The 25,325-nt window shown below is 34.9% G+C and overlaps 1 protein-coding gene across 2 annotated transcripts in view; it reads right to left on the reverse strand.

The window, feature by feature from the left end:
- Positions 1–25,325, reverse strand: part of LOC111047425 (synaptotagmin-7) — a 468,639-nt gene that overhangs the window by 423,953 nt on the left and 19,361 nt on the right. Inside the window, exon 2 of one of the 2 annotated variants that reach the window (XM_039442270.1) lies at positions 21,389–21,526. The exons of the other annotated variant lie outside the window; for it this stretch is intronic. Within the exon in view, the coding sequence (XP_039298204.1) occupies positions 21,389–21,514 (126 nt within the window). The 5' untranslated portion in view covers positions 21,515–21,526. The remainder of the gene's footprint in view (positions 1–21,388; positions 21,527–25,325) is intronic. 2 annotated transcript variants of the gene reach the window in all.

Raw genomic sequence — 25,325 nt, forward strand, 5'->3', positions numbered from 1 at the left:
CGAACAACTAGGTACAGCCAATAGGTACATGTCAATAGAAAGAAAAAGAGCTTATTCAAACCACCAGAATAACTAAAATTATGGAAACCAGGTCACATCTCAATACTTACAAACGATAAGACAAAGTAACAAAATCACAAGCAAATGACAAACTTATGAAGACCAATTCAAGGAAGCCATGACAATTTTTTTTTTAATTTATAACACAAGAATGAAACTCTACATAATGAATAAAGATAATTACAAATAAACATTTATCCCAATCCAATCCAGTATAAGATTCATTATGGATTTTGTAATTCTATTAATAATGAATTCAGTTGGGACTTTATTTATAAACAAGTAAGACTGATATTCAAACTGACGTCTACATACACTTAAGCTGGTAAAGTCAATATAAATTTGTAATGGATTGGAGGGACGCAAATTATATGGATTATTCCTTAAGTTGAATGTATCACTATTCTTATTAATGAATAATATTATTCTTTAAACATATGTTTGCCTCACTTTAAGCACCTGGAATTCTTGAAAAATAAGTCCACTAGGGTACAATATTGGCCTGCATAATGCAGCTCTGATCAAGTGTTTCTGTAATGTGAATAATTTGTTCATATGGATATCATAAGTTAAGGATCATGCGCTTGTTACTACCATTGGAAGGGTGACCGCTTGAGCATGATCCATGATTTTTAGAATCGCTCCCCGGTGGTTCGTAACCCACCTAAAACTGTACGTCCAATCATCTCTCAGTATCATCCGCCTCATCACCCACGCACAAGCCTAGAGAGCTCATGTGGGCATCACCCTCAGAAAAAAAAGAAAGTGTAATAGAACATGAACCTGACCAATGGAGTGCTGCCATCTGTAGCAAGATGCAGAACTAGTGTAGGCCTACTGAAAATGCAAGGACCAATAGGAAGCTTTGTGACGGTGAAGGGGCAATGCCAGCCAATCAGAAGGCGTTTGGTTGGAAGGTCCGCCTTAAATCGTTCCCATTAGTCTAAAGACATCTTCCACTATATTCTTGAAGTTTGGAGTACGTTGATAATCATTTTAAATTGTATTAAATTACAAGTATATTATATTTATTCATTCGATTTCTAACAGTTATACCAATTTAAAATCAAGTACAATACCGTAATGTGAAAGAATACAAAAATAACAAAGGAATGTATACTACTGTAATTATAAGGAGAGAATTTTTTTGCTGAGGGTGATGTCCACATGAGCTCTTGGCTTGTGCCGCGTGTATTTGCACGCTAGACAGTATTTGCTTCTGGGAAGTGATAAGAAAAACATTGGTTTAATGGTAAACGAAAGTTTAGTTGCTACCTTTGTCTATAATTCGACAAATAAGATAGCGCTATCCTTCTCTAGCTCCGCAAAGTTGCCAGATCGTTTTCTTAACAATGTAAAACTACAATTGATTGACAAAGTATTGAAACTCAATCATAAACATTTATTATTAGTTCATGGAAAAATATATTTTCTTGACAAATAAAATATAATCATTTGATACAAAAATGAACAATTAATATTACATCAAATATACCGGTATTAACTATCCTCTATAGAAGGCAGTGGCAAGGCTAAGAATCAGCAACGCTATGGTCCCATCTTTCTCCACTTCCAACGAGGACCTCACTATAAACGCGTTACAATAAATTCAGGCCTGAAGATATATACACCGTTGTTGATCTCTTTATCCCTCGACTTATAGTTTCTATGGTAGTGGACTCCTGAAGCTGCATGACAATCGAAGCCATAAATCTATGTGATGATATTCCATTTTTGTTTTTCAAAAAGGTCATTCAGAGGAGACAGTGATAAGTTTCGATAAAATGAAAACGCACAATAAAATTATTCTCAGAATGCAATGCAGTGAATTTCTCATGCATTTAAAAGGAGTAACAATATTATCAAGGCATTCCTCGTTCAATTATAATAATAAATGTGTAAATAAGTTTTCGCCCCACTTGGATGTAATGAGCTGGTTTTCGTGCGTCATATGGAGGCCGAGAGTGATTGTTTTCTGACCAGGCCGGTAAAATTTTTACGGTCCTAGGGCTGTAAAATAACCTTGAAGTCAGCTGATTCTGATTTGATGTGTACGTGTTTAGAAAAAAGTTTATGAAAAGGAATCAGTTTATGCTTCTAGAATTGAATAAAGTATTTTGCAATAAGATACTACCATTTTATTTGGATAAATGAAATACAAATGAGATATTATGAACTATTCAAGTTCAATTTTCAGAGAATAATAGAATCTAACCTCAAACCTGGAAGTACTGTGTTTAGTACGAAACTTGGTGGATAATTTTCTAACAACTTGGGCAATTTCCTTGCTGCTGAACGTTTTACAAATACAGTAGTTAATTATGTAACAGAATTAGTTTATGCTTCTAGAATTGAATAAAGTATACTGCAATAAGGTACTATCATTTTATTTGGATGAATGAAATACAAACAAGATATAGGTACCGGGTGATTACAAATGAAATAGACAACTTCAATAGCCTGTACAAAATTAAACTGGTGTATTTCAACATAGTAAGTGATATAGGTTTGTAGAGAATTTCTTAAAGTTTATGTTGATAGAACTGTTGCTGGCTATTGTTGGCAGCTCCGTGTTACAACAGCCAGTTTAGTTTAGCAATATGGCCGCTACTCAAGTGGAGAAAGCTTATTGTGTTCTTGAATTAGCCAAAACAAACTCTGTTACTGTTGTGCAGCGTCATTTGAGAACAAAATACGGTAAACCACCACCAATAAGGCAATCAATTTATGACTGGTATGAACGTTTTTAAAGCAGTGGATGTGTGTGTAAGAAGAAGAGTACTGGGGATGACCTTCTGTTACAGAAGAAAAAATTGATAGTGTTCGTGATGTTTTTGTACGAAGTCCAGGAAAATCGACTAGATCAGCGAGTTTAAAATTGCAAATTCCTCAACCTACTGTGTGGAAAATTCTGCGGAAACGTTTGAAAATGACACCTTATAAATTGCAGTTAGTACAAAGTTTAAATGACAATGATAAAGTTGTACGTAAAAATTTTTGTCAAGAGATGCAACATTGTCTTGAAAATGACACATTGTCTAATCACCTAATTTTCAGTGATGAATGCACTTTTCACATTAGTGGAAAAGTTAACAGACATAATGTACGAGTATGGGGAACAGAAAACCCAAGAGAGACTATACAGCATATACGCGATTCTCCTAAAGTGAACGTGTTTTGCGCTTTATCTTGTGAAAAGGTTTACGGGCCTTTCTTCTTCCAAGAATCATCAGTAACCGGAAGAATTTATCTGGACATGTTAACCGAATGGTTAATGCCTCAACTCCATGAAGATAGTTGTAACTTCATTTTTGTACAAGATGGAGCTCCGCCTCACTGGTACTCAGACGTCAGAGGGTATCTGAATGAACATCTTCCTAGACGATGGATCGGCCGTGCAAGTGAGGAAAACGTTGTGTTTCAGCCGTGGACACCTCGACGTAGTCCGGACCTAACGCCCTGCGACTTTTTCTTGTGGGGCTATGTAAAAGACAGAGTTTTCGTACCACCGCTTCCTGTTGATATCGATGATCTTAAATAACGAATCACAATTGCTCTTGCTACCATTAACCGTGAGATGCTTAGTCGTGTGTGGTCAGAATTTGACTACCGTGTTGATATCTGTCGTGTTGCAAATGGTGCACACATTGAACATCTGTAAATTTTCAATAAAAACTTCAAGAATTCTTCTATGTAATCATGTAAGTAATGACCTAAACTTTTAAATAATAAATTCTCTACAAGCTATTCAAACTGTCTATTTCATTTGTAATCACCCGGTATTATAAACTATTCAAATTCAATATTCGGAGTAGGATAGGACTTCTAGCCTCAACTTCCGATAACAAGCATTATTGACATCCAGATTGTCCAAATTTCAAGTGCGCTAAAACAGCTGATCAAAAAACTTTTCATTATTTGAGTTTATTATTCAATAATTAAAACATTTATAATAAGATCATTTTATTGTCATTTGAAAGAATAAAAAAGTATAAATTCAACCTCCCACATAATAGAACATAATCTTTTAGGTTATTTAGACAAATCAGAATAGAAAATAAAAATACTTGGACAATTTCCTGATATTTAGATTACCTCAGATTTGCTAGAGTTATGACCTTCCACTTTTGCTTCCGGAAGTGTTTAATAAACAATTATTCTCATATATATATATATAATATATATATATATATATATATATATATATATATATATTGTTTATTTTTCTGTGTGGCAAAAATAGCGTTCGCACCACGGGCAAAAATATTTTTCCAGCTCTCAATCTTTTCTAGTCGTCGGCCTACGGCCTCGGACTTGAAAACCGATTTAGAGCCGGAAAAATCACATTTTCGGCCCTAGGTGCGAAATATACTATTATTGTTGTAATCTTTTCCTACAGGAGGAGAACATTCCACACTCACAGAAATTTCAACCACAAGATACAAATTGCTATAGGCCTAGATACAGATGGAAATTAGATGAAATGATGCTATCCAGAGATTGTCAGTTTGGTGTAGGCATTCCTGACCGACAATTATTAGGAGGTTCCGGGTTCAATTTCCGGTCTGACAAATAATTTGATGAAGTATCAGCTTTTAAAGAAATGATTGGTGAAACTTCAATTTGCCGTAATTTCAGTTACAAGTATAATAGAACATTTTTATTGATGTCATCTCTCTTGTTCTAAAAAGGCATTTAGAACTATTTACCGCACAATGGGTGTTTACGTTTAAAATATTTGAGTTACAACCTCTCATTTCTTTAAAAACTGAAACTTCAATCAGCCGCCATTTTGGTTACAAGTATCATAGAACATTGCTATTAATTGATGTCATATCTTTTGTTTTAAAAAGGCCTTCAGAATTATGTACCACACAATGGGTGTTTACGATTAAAATATTTGAGTTACAACCCCTCATTTCTTTAAAAACTGGAACTTCAACCAGCCGTTATTTTGGTTACAAGTATCATAGAACATTGTTATTGATGTCATATCTTTTGTTTTGAAAAGGCCTTCAGAATTATGTACCACACAATGGGTGTTTACGATTAAAATATTTGAGTTACAACCCCTCATTTCTTTAAAAACTGGAACTTCAACCTGCCGTTATTTTGGTTACAAGTATCATAGAACATTGTTATTGATGTCATATCTTTTGTTTTGAAAAGGCCTTTAGAATTATGTACTGCACAATGAGTGTTTACGTTCAAAATATTTGAGTTACAACCCCTCATTTCTTTAAAAACTGGAACTTCAACCAGCCGTTATTTTGGTTACAAGTATCATAGAACATTGTTATTGATGTCATATCTTTTGTTTTGAAAAGGCCTCTAGAATTATGTACTGCACAATGAGTGTTTACGTTCAAAATATTTGAGTTACAACACCTCATTTCTTTAAAAACTGAAACTTCAATCAGCCGTCATTTTGGATAAAAGTATCATAGAACAATTTTCTTGATGTCATCTTTCTAGTTTTGAAACGGCCTTAAAAATGATGTATCACACAATAGGTGTTAACATTCAAAATATTTGAGTTACAACCCCTCATTTCCTTGAAGACTCTAACCTCAATCAGCCGCCATTTTGAATACAAGTATCATAGAACATTTATGTCGATGCCATTTTTCTTGTTTCAAAAAAGCCTTTAAAATGATGTACCACACAATGGGTGTTTACATTTAAAATATTCGAGTTACAATCCCTAAGTCACCCCCTTATTAGGTGATGAAGTCCAGTTCTACATCAAAAAGGAGAATATTTGACCAATAACTTATCCTAAAAGTTATAGTATTACATCTACAACAGTCTCCAACTTATTGAAGTGTTCCCATACATATGACTCACTCTGTATATTGAATAGAAAAGTGTTTCAGAAACGTCTAAACTCAACACGACCTCAGGATTCTACAAGCAGTAGCTTGAAAAAAGCTATCCTCAAGTCTACCTTTACGCACGAAAACCGCTATTATGTTATTTTTGAATAAATGTTTTTCATGGTATTCAAATGAGAGGTTTTCGACGCATCACATCACAGCTCAGCGTGAAAATATCGACTGTCATAATAGCTTCAAGGCAGTCTCTTACGACATCTGTCAGTATTGTTTAAATGGAGAGCAGTGATGTTATTCAAATAGAATGCTGCCAATTTGAAATAGATCTCACTAAGTGGATTCACTCACGGTCACAGCTGGTCAGGATGAACAAATTGATTCACTATGTTTCAAAACGTTCTCTACCGCTGAAAAATTCAGAGTTGATAGGCGCTGGGGAGTTTTGATTGAGCAAGAGTGGAATACAATATGGCATCAATGAACAAAACAAATATGATAACATTTTTTAATACGTTGAACAGGGAATTCTGTCAAAATTCTCAATGTACTTTTCATTTCATTTTTGTATAATTTATTTTTCAATGTAAATAAATTTGAAACAGAGAACTCCGTCAGATTTTTTATGTACTCATTTATCCCATTTTCGTATGATCTATTGGTATCTTTGAATGTGAATAACTTTGGAACGGTTTGAGATATCGGTGTAGGGGTTCCGCCATTGATTTTCTCTTGAAATTCTGTATTGAAATCATATATCATATAACCACCTTTTCATTCACAAAAATTATGTTGGATGCATAATAGGGGAATAAGATTTTGAAGCGACAAAAAAGTAGTTTTTTTTTCAATTCGAATAGAATCCTCGAAATATACTTGCAGAAGAAGTATTAAGCTGTTACCATAGTTTCCACCAACTCTGAATACTTTTTTAGGAGTGAATTTTGATCACAATTTGAATTAATTTGTCATGTTATTTATATGTCTATTATTCAAACACAACACACAATTAACTGCGCATGCTTGAGAGGTAGCCAGTTGGAGTGAAGATTTCTAAGCCTCTGATTGTATTCCAGTCTGTTGACTCACCGTTTATCAAATCTTCTGAATCTAGTTATCTTGAATATTACCAGATATACGAAATATCATTACCGCAATTCAATCCAGTTTTTTATTGATGTTACTCATTTCTTAGATCTGCTCGATTGTTATTCTAACTCTCCAACCTCACATTCTGCAATCGATCTATATTAAGATTTAAAAATGATTTGTTTGAAAGTAAAATACCGCTGATGATGTATAAAATATGTAGTATTCCTCAGAATAGTTATTTGTGCAACTAGTGCGCAAAGTGACAGTTTGCTGCACCGAAAGAAACGTTTATTGGAATGGTTCAATGTATTCAGGCGGAATGGTTTGTTGAGTGCAGCAGAGGAACTTTGCGCACGTATTTCACATTAAGTTTTTCCTACAGTTACCATTGAATATGAAAAGTGGGTAATTATGGGTAAAATTGCCTGAAATGCATCAAATGTTTTTCTGTGTAATTTTATTATTGATAAAAACCTTAATCCTAAAATCCTAAAGTCCTCGTTGTCCTTGGTTATAATATATAATGAATAATAATTAGCGCGTTGTGCTTCGTTGCACCTCTGCTCACTATAGCAGCCACAGCAGTCACTGTTACCAACTTCATTTTGATTTTGCTGCACTGTTGCTCCATATAACCTACTAAGTATTTTGTGTTGCCATGTTGCAAATCTGGAGTGCAGAAAAATTTTTCCCGCACTAGAGCGGAAAAGTGATTCTTTGCGTTCTGTAATCAGTGCAGCAATGGCCACTTTTCAACGTAACTGTAGGAAAAATACGTTTTCGCCCCACTTGGATGTAATGAGCTGGTTTACGTGCGTCATATGGAGGCCGAAAGTGATTGTTTTCTGACCAGGCCGATAAAATTTTTACGGCCCTAGGGCTGTAAAATAACCTTGAAGTCAGCTGATTCTGATTTGATGTGAACGTGTTTACAAAATAGTTTATGAAACGGAATCAGTTTATGCTTCTAGAATTGAATAAAGTTTTTGCAATAAGATACTATCATTTTATTTGGATGAATCAGAATAAAAAATAAAAATACTTGGACAATTTCTTGATATTCAGATTTGCTAGAGCTATGACCTTCCACTTTTGCTTTCGGAAGTGCTTATAATAGACAATGAGAATAATTATTATTCTCATATATATATATACTAGCTGTACCCTGCCACGCTTTGCAGTGGCACATTGTGATTGAATGTTTATTTTTTTTTTCTGTGGCCCCCACTATATATAAAATATGTGTTGGGAAACCACAAATATTATGCTTGTTAAATAAATTATGAACATCTGTGTTATGTGAGCTGTTAAATCTGGTTTATTGTGCAATTACAAAACTAAAAGGAAAAATAATGTTTATGTGAGAAATAAAATGAAAAAAAGCAAAATTTTTAGAAAAAAGAAATTAAAATGAGTAAATGAATACCTATATATAAAATAGAAAATTATTGATGGAAAATAATTAGATTCTAAAAGAAAAAAATATTTGAGAATAGTCTCTTAAAAAGGATTGATAAAAAAATGAATTAATAATATTCATAATATCTAGTTTGTAATAAGGTCTTCACTATAATTTATTCTATTTTCAATTATCCAAGTTTTTGTTTTTGCTTTAAATATATTAACCAGTACCATTTCCTTGATGTCCATTGGCAGCCTGTTGTAAATCTTTGGTCCTAAGTATGTGACTGTTCTCTGGGCGGCAGTTGTCATCCTGGGGACTGCTAGATCAATATTCCTTCTTCGCGTGCTGTGGGTGTGGTCCATGTTGAGAAAGAACTGCGGGTTTTTCCTGATGAATGTGAGTAATTTGTGAATGTAAATTTGTCGGATGCTCAGTAGTTGGAGCTCTTCATATAGAGAATCTGAAGGGTAGAGTGGATGTTTCTGTCCCATTATTCTGAGGATGAGTTTCTGGACTTTAAAAACAGGATTGATATGGCAGAAATACGTAGCTCCCCATGCCAGGATTCCATATCTTGCTATTGACTCTACCAATGCGTGATATACAATTTTTAACGTATCCAGTGTGAGTATCTGTCGGAGTTGAATGAAACTGTAAACCAGTTTCCTGAGTTTTGTTGTTTGCTGTATGATGTGTTTGTCCCACCAAAGTAAGTCGTCTATTATAACTCCTAAATATTTTATATTATCTGTTCGTTCTACTGATGGACAATTGCAGTCTATGCGATTTATTTTGCAGTGATGTAACTTGATTGTATTTCGTACAGGTTTTTTGGAGTCCGTCAGTGAAAATGCTAGAAATTTAGTTTTTGATGAATTGAGAGTCAGGATATTACTGTGGAGCCAAAGTGTAATTTTTTCCATGCCTAATTCAGCGGTTATGAAAGTCTCGTTCCAGTTGTTGCCTTGAAATATCACAGCTGTGTCGTCGGCAAAGACAATAATCTTGCCACCAATGTCGAGTGAGCACAACTCATTGGCAAAGATGAGGTACAGTATCGGACCAAGAACTGTTCCTTGTGGCACGCCGAATTTTACAGGAAGGCCTTCTTCTGCACTCAGATTTTTCCCTATTCTCACTCTCTGTTTGCGAATGGTTGAGAAATGAGAAAAAACAAAGAATACATTTCATATAAGTTTAATTTTGCAATACTTGTTTATATACAATATTTTTTGTTTTTCCACTGTCTGCGTAAATATAAAGACTATCTGGTTTGCCGACTCGGGGACACGCAACATACAGTTGTCCATGTGAAAAGCAATCCACATCTAAATCTAGACCACACAATTCTAAAGATAGACTAATACATTATTATAATCTATCCCTTCATTTTGTTTATATGATCAAATAACCAGCTGACTACTAAAATATTAGCCTACTTTGTATTTTAGCATGCAACACAGCCCAGATCGTATTATCAACAACACCGTTGTCAAATGCCGGTATGTTAGTAGAAAAGAGATAAGAATTTTTTTTTATTTCTCGTTGTTTTATGATAGAAGGAAACATAGCATGAATATGAAAAAGAAATAAGATATTGAAACTATAAGATAAGCCGATCAGCTTATGAACTAAGGTTTGGAGGATTATGAAACATTGACAATTGAGAAATTATGAATACACAAATGCAAGAATAAAAGCCTCAATAATTATTATTCATTACAAGATTGATTTACATCGATAAGATTATACTCACACTATCGACTGAATCGCCAATTGATTGTAGCACAGTACCGGTATCGATCCATTCACTGATTGAAATTACTACAATATTAACACAAGTAACACGATTATTTGCACTGAAACACGAATTTATTATCGAAAAAAAAGCATCGGTATGCTTTCTTTGTTCTGAATTGCGAAAGTAATTGAAATCCAATAATTGTACCGGAAAACATACGGTAATCAAGAGTGTAGTTTACCGGTACTCTATATCTCACGAACCTGTTGAAGCTGCGTTTTGAAACATGCGCGCTATCTAGCGGTCAGATTTTGCACTTTGATTGCAGCAGCGCTCAGCTCAAATCTGGCCAAAAATGGCCAAAGTTTCACCCCCTCCCCCCGGGCCACCCTGCGAGCCCGGTCAATTTTTTTTTTTTTAATCGACTTATTTTCGCGAGCTGACCCCGAATGTGAAGTCAAAAATCGGAAAAATCCATAAACAAAAAAGTTAAAAATTTTCGGGCGAGCGTAGCGCCCCTGAAAATTGTAAAAGGTATAAAAAGTAGATAAAAACCATCCTTGATGCGGATTTTATATCATGTTAAAATTTCAACTCAATCGGTCCAGTACTTTTGGAGTTTTTGCATTACACACAAACCAACATAACATTTTTATATATATAGATTGTTTATTTTTCTGTGTGGCGAAAAATTACGTTCTCACCATGGGCAAAAATGTTTTTCCGGCTCTCAATCTTTTCTTGTCCTCGGCCTACGGCCTCGGACTTGAAAACCGATTTCGAGCCAGAAAAGTCTCATTTTCGGCCCTAGGTGCGAAATATACTATTTCTCAGGGTGACTCGTTGGAGTAAGTGCTAACGCGGCAGTCTATTAATCAAGAGAACCCGAGTTCGAATCTCGACCGGGGCAAAAGATTTTGACTGCAGCACAATCACGAAGATACGGCCACCCCGTTTTTCTAAGGAGACGATAAGCCGTCGATACCGTCTACCTAGAAAGTAGTCGTCATCTCTCATCATCATCCCTCTCACTCAATACTCACGCACAAGCCCAAGAGCTTATGTTCCATCACCCTCAGTAGGCCTATTATTAAAATAGGTTCCCACGGAAGAAAACACGTGGGAAAGAGGAAATATTCGTGGAAGCCTGAGATGTGCGCCTCACTTATTATTTTCATGTTGACCGACACATACATAGGAACAATGTAGAATTCTATATTCTCATTATCAACAAGTATCACCTATTCGAACTCTTGAAGCATTTCCAGCATATCAAATCTGTATACTACATGCATGATTACCATGATTAGAAACAAGATGTTCAGCTGTTCTTAGTGAGAATTTGTGTGTATTTTTGGCTTCAAAATTCATAAAATAACTTAATTAATACAATGTGCAGTAATAATTAAGTGTAATATTTAACTATAATTTGGTGTTTTAATTTTTCTAAATTTAAAATTTGCATCTCATATTTATTTTTGGACGAAAGTTGACCTTGAACTTCTTACAGAACAAACATAACCTATTTTTGGACATGTAATCAAAATTTGGGAATGGAATAGTTTTGGGCCAAGCCATATTTATATGATTTGTTATTGTATCCACGTATAAATAAATAAATAAGATTATGCCAAGAATGTGATGAATGAAGTGCAGTTCACATGACAAAATTATGATTTCAATTATAATTATTATTAAAATTATACCAGTGATGAAGATATGATTGACATTGAATCTCCTGAAGGCATCACTCTGATTCATGCTCTGAATATTCAATAATCTGTGTAATGTGTATATCCCAATGTGATCCGCACTGATTTTACACACTATCTTTCTCTCATTTCGACTTATAAATATGAATGAAAAGAATGAGTGTGTGATGTTGAATGAAAGTAACGGAGTCCATTCATGATTGTGAGAATAAGAGCAAAAATGACCGCAATTCAAACCAAAACGTCATAACCATCCAAAATGCAGGACTCAGGGCTATATTGACCTACTTGGACACTCCCAACTCCGATTTCGTGCACTAACTACAGTTCAGAATTTTACTCTAGTGCATGGAAGCTGGAAAATGAATAAGAACCGCTGGAAAGGACAAAACTCGTAGTCTATAATATTATAGTCCCAGACAAGTGTCACAAAATGGCTTTTGAAGGTGCATTTTGATGCAATTCGAGTTTCACTCACTGGACTGAGCATTTTAGTAACAGAGAGACAAAACACATTCGACCTAATCATGTTGATTCTCCATAAAAAGAACGATGACTTGTGGTGAGTTATTCTATGTTCAAAAGTTTCACACATCTTGCATTTTCATACACATCTATTTCACTTTCTATGGTAGACTGCTGTAGTGAAGTCCACGTTATAATGGCAGTGGAGAAAGATAAGAGAACAACGTTGCCGATCCTCTGTCTTGCCAATGCCTTCTATATGGACGGTAGCCAGGTTTATTGATGTAATATTAACTGTTCATTGTCGTTTAAAATAATCAATATACTTTATTAAGCAAGAAATTATATTTTTATAATAATCTCATAATGCATTTACATAGTTATGATGAAATATTTTGTCAATTAATATTTTGTTAATTAATTATCCATTCTACATTGTTAAAAGGCGATCTGGCAACAGAGCAAAGCCAGAAAGAGATAGCGCTATTCGCTTTGTTGAATGATAGACAAGGATAGCAATACCATAGCTAATAAAACACTGCCATTATAACGTGGACCTCAATATAGTTGATATATTCTTTCTTGAACTTTCCTTTGACGACACAACAGTCTAATTTTTTGAATGATAGTTATTGAAAACTAGTGCTCAATTAATTGTGGAGCACTTTTGGATTTTCACACCCATTTTAAACACTTAGGGAAGTGGGTAAAGCACACAGGAGTGCTAGTTCTAATTAACTATTATTCGACTAAGTCACTGTCAATATTGTAGAACCGTTCCATGATTGAATAAAAACACACATATATTGTCAAATTCTACACAGCTTTATTGGTACAGGACCATGATTTCGTTCATGGTTACGAAGTTTTTTACTCTCCTTGCCCTATTACCATGGGTAAGGAAAGTATTGCTTTCCAAAAAAATTTAAGGTACCCTAATTTCATGTTTTCCATACGTTTTATTACTTTCCTTGCCCTATTACCATAGGTAAGGGAAGTATTGCTTTCCAAAAAAATTAAGGTACCCTAACTTCATGTTTTTAATTTCCTTGCCCTATTACCATAGGTAAGGAAAGTATTGCTTTCCAAAAAAATTTAAGGTACCCTAATTTCATGTTTTCCATACGTTTTATTACTTTCCTTGCCCTATTACCATAGATAAGGAAAGTATTGCTTTCCAAAAAAATTAAGGTACCCTAACTTCATGTTTTTAATTTCCTTGCCCTATTACCATAGGTAAGGAAAGTATTGCTTTCCAAAAAAATTTAAGGTACCCTAATTTCATGTTTTCTATACGCTTTATTACTTCCCTTGCCCTATTACCATAGGTAAGGAAAGTATTGCTTTCCAAAAAAATTAAGGTACCCTAACTTCATGTTTTTACTTTCCTTGCCCTATTACCATAGGTAAGGAAAGTATTGCATTCCAAAAAAATTTAAGGTACCCTAATTTCATGTTTTCTATACGCTTTATTACTTCCCTTGCCCTATTACCATAGGTAAGGAAAGTATTGCTTTCCAAAAAAATTAAGGTACCCTAACTTCATGTTTTTACTTTCCTTGCCCTATTACCATAGGTAATGTGTGTGTGTGTGTGTGTGTGTGTGTGTGTGTGTGTGTGTGTGTGTGTGTGTGTGTGTGTGTGTGTGTGTGTGTGTGTGTGTGTGTGTGTGTGTGTGTGTGTGTGTGTGTGTGTGTGTGTGTGTGTGTGTGTGTGTGTGTGTGTGTGAGTGTGAACACGATAACTCCATTCCTAATAAACCGATTAACTTGAAATTTTAAAATTAAGGTCCTTATACCATGAGGATCCGACAATGAGAAATTCAATAAAATTCAATTCAAAATGGCGGAAAAAATGTCTGATAATGGCTAAAAAACCATGTTTTTCACGGTTTTCTCGTAAACGGCTCTAACGATTTTCTTCAGATTTATACCCTAGATAGCTATTTATAAGCCCTATCAACTGACATGAGTCTTATTTCTGGGAAAATTGCAGGAGCTCCGTAATATTCCTGAGAAGAATGAATTTTGTTAAATTTCTATCACGATTTTCTCAAAAATGACATGACCGATTTTTTTCAAATTCATACTCTGTATAGTTATATATCAGCTCTATTAAGTGGCATGAGTCTCCTACCGGAGAAATTAACAGGGGGTCCACCCCATCCTTGAGAAATTTACTTTGTAACCTCCTTCTCGTGCGTGAGGAAGGTAGGTAGAGCAGTTTATTCAAAAGAACACATGTCGATATTTTATTCGTAGAACAGCTGTTTTGATAACTTTTAAAAAATCCTCAAATTTCATAATTCAAACAAAGGAAAATGTACTCTGAACACAATCACAATAGTATAATCTTAGTTTTAATAAAATTATTTAGCCGCCAATCGGCATAATGTTATACCCTAAATTATTCTCGTTAATGAGGCTTATAGATCAATGAGCAAGGAAAGTTGTGTGAGTGTACCACACCAGATTTTTTTTAAACTATTATTCGAAAAAATAGACTGTGGTGTCGTCAAAAATAGTTTAAAAAGGTATTATCAAGTATCAGTTCGTCATGAAAAGTTGAATAGATGAGTATGGAAATCCATGATGTAAGAAAACTTTTGAACATGACATAAACTCACCTGGTAACTTTTTCAACACTCATTAAAATGAGAGTTGAAAATGGGAGTAAGAAACCGGAAGCGCACACACGTGAGTACTTTTTTTAATTAATATTATTCAAAAAATTAGACTGTAATGTCGTCAAGAATAGTTCAAAACAAAATATTTCCACTAGCAAATAGGAAATTACAATTAAAATCCCAACTATGAATTTTCAGAGCTGATTTTCTTCCTGTTACAGTATAAGCAGAACTTTCCAAGAACTTCATTTTAGATTTTGAGTACCGTTGCATGGAATTCCACCTCTTGTTTTATAAACTAAGGAACAAGATGGCGGCCCTGATTTCAAAGTTTATACATCATCGACTATAATTCAGTCATTCCGATACAAAATGGATTTCTTACCAAAAATGTTTTTAGTCGAGTTTTAAGTACAAGCTTTACCTTGAACAATTTCTAACAAGAATGCATATTTCATGAGCTTGCTACCTGGAAGTTTTGTGTTTCCTCATTGTTATTGTTTGAGAGAGTGGAGGTTAATTTGAAAGTTTTGTATCGATTATCCCGCCTCAGAATGCTGCGGCCTGTGACTGACTCCTCAGGTGATGCTTTCCTGAACGTTGGCGTCTGCTAATGCATTTTAAACACTTTTTCTACAAAAATGTACCGGAGAGAGATTATTAAATAAATATTTTTCCATTAGCTTACTCATATTGTGGTTGTTGAAATTTTCACATCATCATTACAAGAATAAATAATATGGCTGGTAATGAAATTTGAAACTTTAATGGAGCATAAATTCGAAAAATATGTTTTCGCCACACTGCACAGAAAGCAGCTGTTTTCCAGTCCCTACATAGATCTGAAATGCATTGTTTGCAGACAACACTCGTCTGACGTCAGAACAGGTTTCTTTCCGGCCTAGGCCGGAAAGAGTACCCTTTCCAGCCGCTAGCATGGAACTAAGAAAGGTGATCAAAAAACTTTTCATTATTTGTGTTCATTATTCAATAATTAAAACATTTATAATAATATCATCTTATTGTCATTTGAAAGAATAAAAAAGTATAAACTCAACCTCCCACATAATTGAACATCATCTTTTAGGTCATTAAGACAAATCAGAATAAAAAATAAAAATACTTGGACAATTTCCTGATATTCATATTACCTCAGATATGCTAGAGCTATCACCTTCACTTCTGCTTTTGGAAGTGCTTAGTAAACAACTATTCTCATATATAATGTTTATTTTTGTGTGTGGCGAAAAATAGTGTTCGCACCACGGGCAAAAATGTTTTTCCGGCTCTCAATCTTTTCTAGTCCTCGGCCTACGGCATCGGACTTGAAAACCGATTTCGAGCCGGAAAAATCTCATTTTCAGCTCTAGGTGCGAAATATACTATTTCTATTAGCACAATAATATTGTGGGTGTTAAAATTTTCATATCATCCTAACAAGAGGAAATAATATGGCTGGTAATGAAATTTGAAACTTAAATGGAGCATAAATTCGAAAAATATGTTTTTCCACTTGCACAAGAAGCCCGGTTGCACAAAAGCCGGTCAAATTTCAACCGTGATTAATTTAAATCAGAGAAGGCCTTTTGATGAGACGGCTTCTCTGATTGGTTCTCGTGAATTAATGACGATAAAAACTCAACCAGCTTTTGTGGAAACGGCACTAAGACATTCCTGTAGGATGGAGTCCAAAAAGACTGTTTATGATCATTCATTATGCAATATGTTGTCATGTTAATACATTTATCAATAGAATATTCTTCTCAGATATTAATCAACTTCAATAGTTATTTGTGTAACTAGTGCGAAAAGTGACAGTTTGCTGCACCGAGAGAAACGTTTACTTAATAATTAATAATCCAATTGAAGTTGAAAATTTTCAGTGAAAGTTCTCATTTTTATTCATTCAAGAATCAGAAAAAATACAGATCAAAAAATTCGCATTCAAAATACACGCCAACAGCTGATTGGGTTGGCTGCAAGATGGCTGAACTGACAATCGCGCGACCTAGCGGGGAGATCATACCTGAGTTTGTTTCATCCAGCTAAAAAGTACTGAAACAGAATTCAGAAATTTAGACTTTTGCTCAAATTACCGAGAAAAATGCTCAAATTAAACGGAAAAATATTTATAAAAATAACATAGACAACAGAGAATATTTATTGTAGTATTCTCATGTTTTTTATCATTTTTATTTATATGGATATCAAACGGTAATCATTTAACCTCAAAATTCAAATTTTATAATGTATATTTTTTGCTACTTTTCTCATTGCTTGCATTTGAAATAATAATTATCAATAGAAAAGAACTATTATTCATTATTAAATGATGAGAATTCGTGAATGATGATTATTTAATTATGATTTAGATGAACATTATTCTTGTTTTGGATTTGTAGATTGGGATTTTATCATAAATGAAAGGTAGTCATTGAAATAATTCTTATCTAAATCCAACCACAGTCATTGTTACCAACTTAATTTTTGTTTTCGTGCACTAATCCTTCATATAGCCCACCAACATTTTGTGTTGCCATGTTGCAAATCTAGAGTACGCAAAGTAATACTTTGCGCACTAGAGCGGAAAAGTGATTCTTTGCCTTCTGTCATCAGTGCAGGAATGGTCACTTTCCAAGGTAACTGTAGGAAAAATAATTTTTAATTCGATTCCAGTTCGATTATGTTGATTGAAGGAGCATCAGCTATACATGTGATATTAAAATAAATATAGAGAGTGAGCTGATTCAAGCCTATGATATATAGCTTTATAAAGCCTATTAAGGAAAATTATATCATGGAATATTTATATCAAGTTGAGAAATATAGGTTATAACAGAGTGCTACATTGAGGTCCACGTTATAATGGCACTATATGAATAACATTGTAGTTTCTATCCTTGTCTAACTTTATTGTTATCCATTCCGCTCTTTCAACAATGTAAAAATATAGATATTTAATAATTCATTCAAGTAAGGAAATTTACTATTCAATTATTGGAAAATATATTCTCTTGACGAGTAAAATATAATTGATTATTCTACACAAGAATGAAAAGTTGATATTACATAAATGATATACTGGTGTCAGCTATAGAAGGTGTGGGCTAGAAAGCTATAAACGGTGTCGGTATAGAAGGCATTGGCAAGAGAGAGAATTGGCAATAAATTGTATTATCCTATCTTCTCCGACTGCCATTATAACGTGAACCTCACTCTATGCCGGCGCCTCACTCTCACCAAATGGCTATCGTCTCCAATCGACAAAAAACGGAGCGAAGGCCAGATTTATAGACAGGTAATTTATACTCTCACAACCATAGACATTCGTACGAACTCGGCAAAAGGCGAGCGCCGACATCAAATGAAGGAGTCTTTTGACATTATTCCATAGCTGTAGCATCAAAAATATATTAGAAGAGAGATATTAAATTCTGTTTGTTTGCAATCTAGAAATGGAAAATGTTTTGAGAGCGGGACTACGCCTCGTACGAATCATTCTCTTCTGAACTGTGAATTTGTATTTGATAGAATGAGTAGCGTGGTTCTGAACGTGTCATTTGCAAGCTTAATTCAAGCTTACAGTCGAAAATTCAGATCCATTCTTACACCCAGTTCAATCCACAAAGCATAACTGAACGAGGGATAGAAAACATGAATCCATTGGAAAATTTGTTTGTCTGAGCTTTGAAATTCTACTGAATAACTCATGAAATATGCGTTCTAGTGTAACCAGACTGTTATCGAACTCCAACATTCCGACGCCGAGCATCGTGGTAGAAAATGTTTTTCCCGTCCCCTTCGCGAATTATCATCTATTCCCGCAATGTCACAATACTTTTCAAATAATAATTGAGAGCCACGTCACACGAAGTGGTTTTTCAGGCATTTTCAGACCACACTGCAGGGCAGGAAGCTCTCCGATTGACTAATTATCAGCTGATTACCAAACGTCAATATTGGAGAGCTTTTTGCATTGTCGACTCCTCTGAAAACGCCTGAAAAACGATTCGTTTGGGTTGTCCCTTGAGCTGTTATTTTGATGCCTAACTGCTTTGATGCATTGAACACTTTCACATTCAGTATTATAACTCTCACTTGGTGTTTGAAAGTTACAAAATATATTTATCAGTAAATAATACAGAGTGACATAGAATAACGGAAACTTTTAAAAGCGCCATAAAACATTAGTGGGAAGGGCAAAAATGATTTTATTCAAACTACTGTGAAGATTAAGACTCGCCATTTGTGAATTATTGATAACATCTATCACTTTTTGACAATTACTTCTTCAAGATAGCTTCATCCTACACGAATGCACTCTTAAAATCAATGTTGAGATTCCTGAACGATTGCTGCAACATTTCAGCTGGGATATTGTTATTTTCATTTTGAATTGTCTGTAATGATTCGACCACAGTCATTGGTAAAGTTTTAAAAACGTTTGATTTGAGATAGCTCAACAACAGTATTTTGAATTGTCTGTTATGATTGAACCACAGTTATTGGTCAAGTTGTGAAAACGTTTGATTTGAGATAGCTCCACAAACAGAAAATCGCAGGTGGACAGATCATGGGACCAGGAAACGCAGATGTTGCAGCGATCAATGAGGAATCGTCAACACAGATTTCAAGAGTGTATTCGTTTAGGAGGGAGCCATATTAACGAAGTAATTTTCAAAAAGTGATAGATGTTATCAATAATTCTCAAATGGCAAGTCTTGAACTTTACATTAGTTTGAATAAAATCATTATTGCCCTTTCCACTGATGTTTTATGGCGTTTTTAAAAGTTCCCGTTATTCTGTGTCACTCTGTATTTGTTATCAAGTAATGATAACAGATATCATTACTATTGATGTTAACAGAGGCCTGTTGCTTGAGAAAATACAAACTAATATTTCTGTAATTTCTAATTACAATAACCAGCTGGCTTCTAATATTATAATTTTGCGTTTCCTCATGCGATAGGTCTTTGGAGTGCTGGAAAAAATAGTGTGTACAAGAAGAACGCAAGCATTTTGTCAAACTCAATAGATAGCCAAACTAAAGCTATATTTTGTACATCACACTCTATCAAATTGAATAAAAACACACATACAGGGTCTGTATTATAAGTAACCGGATTGACCTCAGGAAATTTTTTATTGGCAAAATATGTACAATTTTTCATCAGATATCTTTAAAGTAGTCCCTATTGGAGTCGATAACACACTGATACCGGATTTTCAAATCCCTGAACGCTCCCTGGAAGTCGGCAACCTCTATGCTGTCTAGAGCCCTCGTCGTAGCACGTTCAACGTTTTCCTGAGTCCCGAACCGCGTCCCCTTAAGTTGTCTCTTGATCTTGGGGAACAAAAAGAAGTCCGGTGGTGCCATATCCGGGCTGTAAGGAGGATGTGGCAACGTTACCCTCGACTGTTTGGCCAACTGCTCGGTGACGAGTAGGCAGGTGTGCGACGGAGCATTGTCGTGATGGAGGATCCACGAATCGGCAATCCCCGGACGGACTCGATGAACCCGGACTGATGAAAAATTGTACATATTTTTCCAATTAAAAATTCCCTGAGGTCAGTCCTGTTACTTATTATACAGACCCTGTATGTTGTCTAATTCTACACAGTTTGTGACTTTGTAGTCTACAAACTGTGTAGAATTTGACAACATATGTGTGTTTTTATTCAATTTTATTCAACGGTTCTACAATATTGACAATGACTCGGTCGAGTTTTTACATTCTATCTAGTTTGACAGAGTATATCTTTGCGAACTTGTTGTACTAATATACGTTCCATCAATCATCGAATTGAGCTGGACTCGCACACAACAGTGAAATAGTATATTACGCTACAAGCCCAGAAAGTTAGTGTTTACGGTATGAGGATAGTTTCCCGGGCGAGGCTTGCCGAGCCCGGGAATATGTTATCCGAATACCGTAAACACCTTTCTGAGAGAGTCGCGTACGATATTTTTCGCCACACTACAGGTATAGGTGACGCCAAAAAGTTAGGTGGTTTCGTGGGTCACTTGTGCATTCCTACAGCTGATGTTGTCAAGTAGAGTTGTCATCTAGCTTGGCTTGAGTGATGATTTTTAAATCAAAAGAGACAATAAATAGATGCATTGCATCAGCTGTGAGTAGGTTACACCATGTGACCCATGAAGCCACCTAACTTTTTGGCATCAGCTATATAAGAATAATATTCTCATAAGTTCTAATGGTATTATTCATAGTCACTTGGAGTGGGATGGTCCAATGTTCATTCTATTGTTTGCGAATCCAGATTATGACAGTGAACTCAAAATGCAACGTTTGTACACTTGCCTATGGACTACAGCATTCCAGTTTCCAGGGGAAGGGTGATAGGGGATTTGCTTGAATGGTGGAATGATTATCAATCATAAATTTTGTGTTCATCCAAAATGAATACGGAAGGAATGAATCGATTAGACTCACCAGTTGCTGTCCATAAACGCCGTAGATGACACCGGGTTCATAAATTGGTTGTGGCGGATTAAGAGCCGGAGCAAGGCCTTGAGGAGGGGCCACTACTCCCAGAGCCCTCTTGCGATCTTCAGACATGGTACCAACGATCTTCCGAGATCGCAGTGCGGAATGCAATCACAACAATATCATTAATCATCGGTAATTGTGTTGAGTACTTTCAAAGTCAACTATTACGACTTTCCCGCTTATGTTCGTTCAATGAATGTACTAGTTTTGGATGAAGTCATTCGTTCGAGTAGAAAAAGTGTCAGATCATAGAGAGAGAGGAATAGATGTATGGTGTCTGTGAGAATAGAAGAGAGGTGACATGCATAGTCAATCCTTGTGGAAGAGAAACCAGGAGAAATCAGCAAGTCAAAATAATCTTTGATAGGATGACGATAGCGGCCTCAAGTCTATAGTGTTGTCAATGATAATGTTCGACTTGTGAGAAAAATAGGATTGTCAGAATGGCATCAGAGAATCAGTAAAGATATGGTAATGCGATATACTCCTATATATAAACGTGTCTACAGAATTATGCTGTCACAGACACACGCATTTCAATTTTTATCAGTTGATAATATTCTGATGATATCTGTATTTGTACAGAATCAGTGAGATACAGTTACAATAAGCATAGCATCAGCTGATGAAAAGTGAAATGCATGAGTCTGTATACACCTTAATATCGAATCACAAAATGTTTCATTGAGGTTCCTCACAAAGTGCATCCATTTGAAACCGGAAACTAGTTTGAAATCAAATATTTTGATGATTTTCGGAATTCCGGTGCTTCAAATATCATCAGTTTTGTGGGGAAATTATTAGTTCGAGGCACAGAGAATATGCGCATCATTAAGTGACAATCATTTAGGTCACCCTAACTCAACAAAGCTTAACTCAATGTAGCTCATCCCAACTTAGATCTCACCCTGAAGCTTAACTTAATGTCGTTCACCCCAACTTGAATCTCACCCGAACTTAAACAAAGCTTAACAACATGTAGCTCAAAACATCTCCAACTCAAAACTCACATCTCCGTTTCCTGAATGCCAGAATCGAAAACCATAAAGCAGCATGTGGACATTTTCCTGATCCGGATTCAGTGTTTCCGGATCCGGACGCGGATTTTCGGAATCCGGACGCAATTTTTCTGGATCCGGATTCAGTTTTTCCGGACAGAACGTAGTAATCCGTGATAGGTTGGCTTCGGTTGTTCTATGAAATTAGCTGGCCCACCTATCTGAACTGTACAGTTGTACAAATTATTAAAAACAAAATGGAGCTTGTAGTACCCTTAATTATTAAAAACAAAATGGAACTTGTAGTACCCTTTATTATTAAAAACTTTAGAATATCGTCTAGTTTCGACCCTAACTTAGGTCATTTCAAATTGAAATGTGGAAAATAAATAAACAAGTTGATACTATTTATAATATGAACATATGCTTGTATATTCTTATAAGAATAAGAATGTTTATTTCGCCAAAATTACATAGTTACAAAACATGAATGATACATACAAAATGCATAATAAAAATGTAAATTATTATAGATCTAAATGATTTGGTACAGCCAGCAAAATTAAACTTGTGCGCTAGCTGTGAGTTCATAAAGCAAACAGTACGAAGTAGCCTATAGCAATACTGAAAAATGAAAAAAAATATATACTTATATAATAAATATTATAGTAATGCTTCTTATAAATAATACAATGATAAGAATTGAATAATTTCGTGTTAAAACCAATTATACAGGTGATAACCAAAAACAAGTCATACAGCCTACATTCAAATCTTCTAAATGCAAACTAATGAAGAAGAATACAATAAAAATGAAATTTTCAGTTGTGAGCACATCCCAGTGCTTAATCAATTTTCATAAATAATACAAAAGATAGAAAGACATTCAAAACTCAAAAGAATCATGAATAGATTTATTAACATTGTAAAATATATATTCTGCTCAACCCATACATTTATTTCCTTGATAAGTGCTTTGGTAATTTTTGAATTAATTAGTTTTATCGGAATTTTGTTTGAAAATATATTGCAAAGATAGGTGAATTGGTGTCGACAAATTATTTTCATATGATTAATTTATTTCTTATTCATTATTTTTGGTTGAAGTTATTAAATTTAAATTTTATTTACTTTCAATTTTATCAAAAATAGAATTATTTAAGTCAAATTGAATTATATTTTATTAAATTATTATACTTATTTATTAAAATAAGCATATGTTCATATTATATAGTATCAACTTGTTTATCTATTTTCCACATTTCAACTTGAAAATGACATAAGTTATGGTTGAAACTAGTCGTTGAAATATTTCATAGTTTCTAATAATAAAGGGTACTACAAGTTTCATATTGTTTTTAATAATTTGTATAAAAGTAGCCCATTCAAGTGAAATGTTTTTAGTTGTATCTATATATTAACTTTTATTGAGAACAAAACTCATCCATTCTATTATATGTATGCTCTCTATTTCAGATCTGTCTGTTACAAAACATCTGTTGGATATCAAAACTTAAATACATTATCTGGACAAATTGAGAAACAGAGTGCGAAACCATTCTCAGATCGAATTCAGATAACTTTTTAAAACATGATCATCGTGTCAATTATTAGTGTTTAGTGTTAGGCCTATATTAAACTTTTCAAGATAATTTTATGTACATTTTTATGTGAAAATGTATCAGTTCCAGTTGCAGAAAAAGCCAAGAGGAATAAAGAAACAGAAACATTTATTATTATTCAGCTATCGTATCCCTCCAGGAGCCTACTATTCAGTGAGGTCCACGTTTCGATGGCAGTGGAGAATAGGAGAACAGCGTAGCCGATTCACTCTGCCTTGCCACTGCTTTCTATAGCGGATAGCCCATAACGGTATATTTGATGTAGTATGAACTGTTCATTGTCGTTCAAAATAATCAATATATTTTATTGAGCAAGATATTGCATAGTCATTTGATACATGAAGATGTTTCCGGTTATTAGTAGTACACTTTTTTACAACTGGTAAGCCCGACATTTTTTTTTTAGAGTTTGTAATGTTATTGTGTATAGTGTAATATTGTTAGTATTTTTGTAATGTTAAACTGATACTGAAGCTCTCTTTCTTTTCTTCTTGTCTTTTCAGTTTTGTAATTTTTTCTTTCTCTTTCTTAATTTGCTTTGTGTTAACTGTAACTGTTGACTCTTTCTTTTTCCTGCCCAAACTGGTTTTTGTAACCTTTGGGATAATTTTCCATAATAATGATTTTGTAATGTTCTTTAGGGTATAATTGTGATTTTTTAGTTATCTTGTAATTATTTCCGTAACTATGGTAATTTCATGCTCTGTATATACTGTAAAAAACGGAAAATAAATTGACTTGATTTGATTATATTTCTTTAATAGTTTCATAATACATTTTCATAATTAAGAAGAAAAATTTTGTTAATATTTGTCGAATGATAGTCAAGGGTAGCATCACCAATGTGATGATCAAATACTGTCATTATAACGTGAACCTCATTACAGGACTAACTTCCTCACAACTCTACCCACGATTCCATCTCACGATTTTACGCCTTGAAAGTTATCCTTCAGGTGCGTACAGATATACGCCCCTCCAACAAGCTCCGCGCACTCACCGCACTCGCTCCGCGCTCGCACCACGCACGCTCCGCGCTCGCACCACGCACGCTCCGCGCTCGCACCACGCACGCTCCGCGCTCGCACCACGCACGCTCCGCGCTCGCACCACGCACGCTCTGCGCTCGCTCCACGCACGCTCCGCGCTCGCTCCACGCACGCTCCGCACTCGCTCCGAAATCGCTCCACGCGCGATCCGCACTCGCTCCGCAAGCTAGGAGCTTGCCAAGCGCAACCTCTGTTACACGCTCTTCTCGCG

The sequence above is a fragment of the Nilaparvata lugens genome, chromosome X (genome assembly GCF_014356525.2).
Source record: "Nilaparvata lugens isolate BPH chromosome X, ASM1435652v1, whole genome shotgun sequence".
Taxonomy (NCBI): domain Eukaryota; kingdom Metazoa; phylum Arthropoda; class Insecta; order Hemiptera; family Delphacidae; genus Nilaparvata; species Nilaparvata lugens.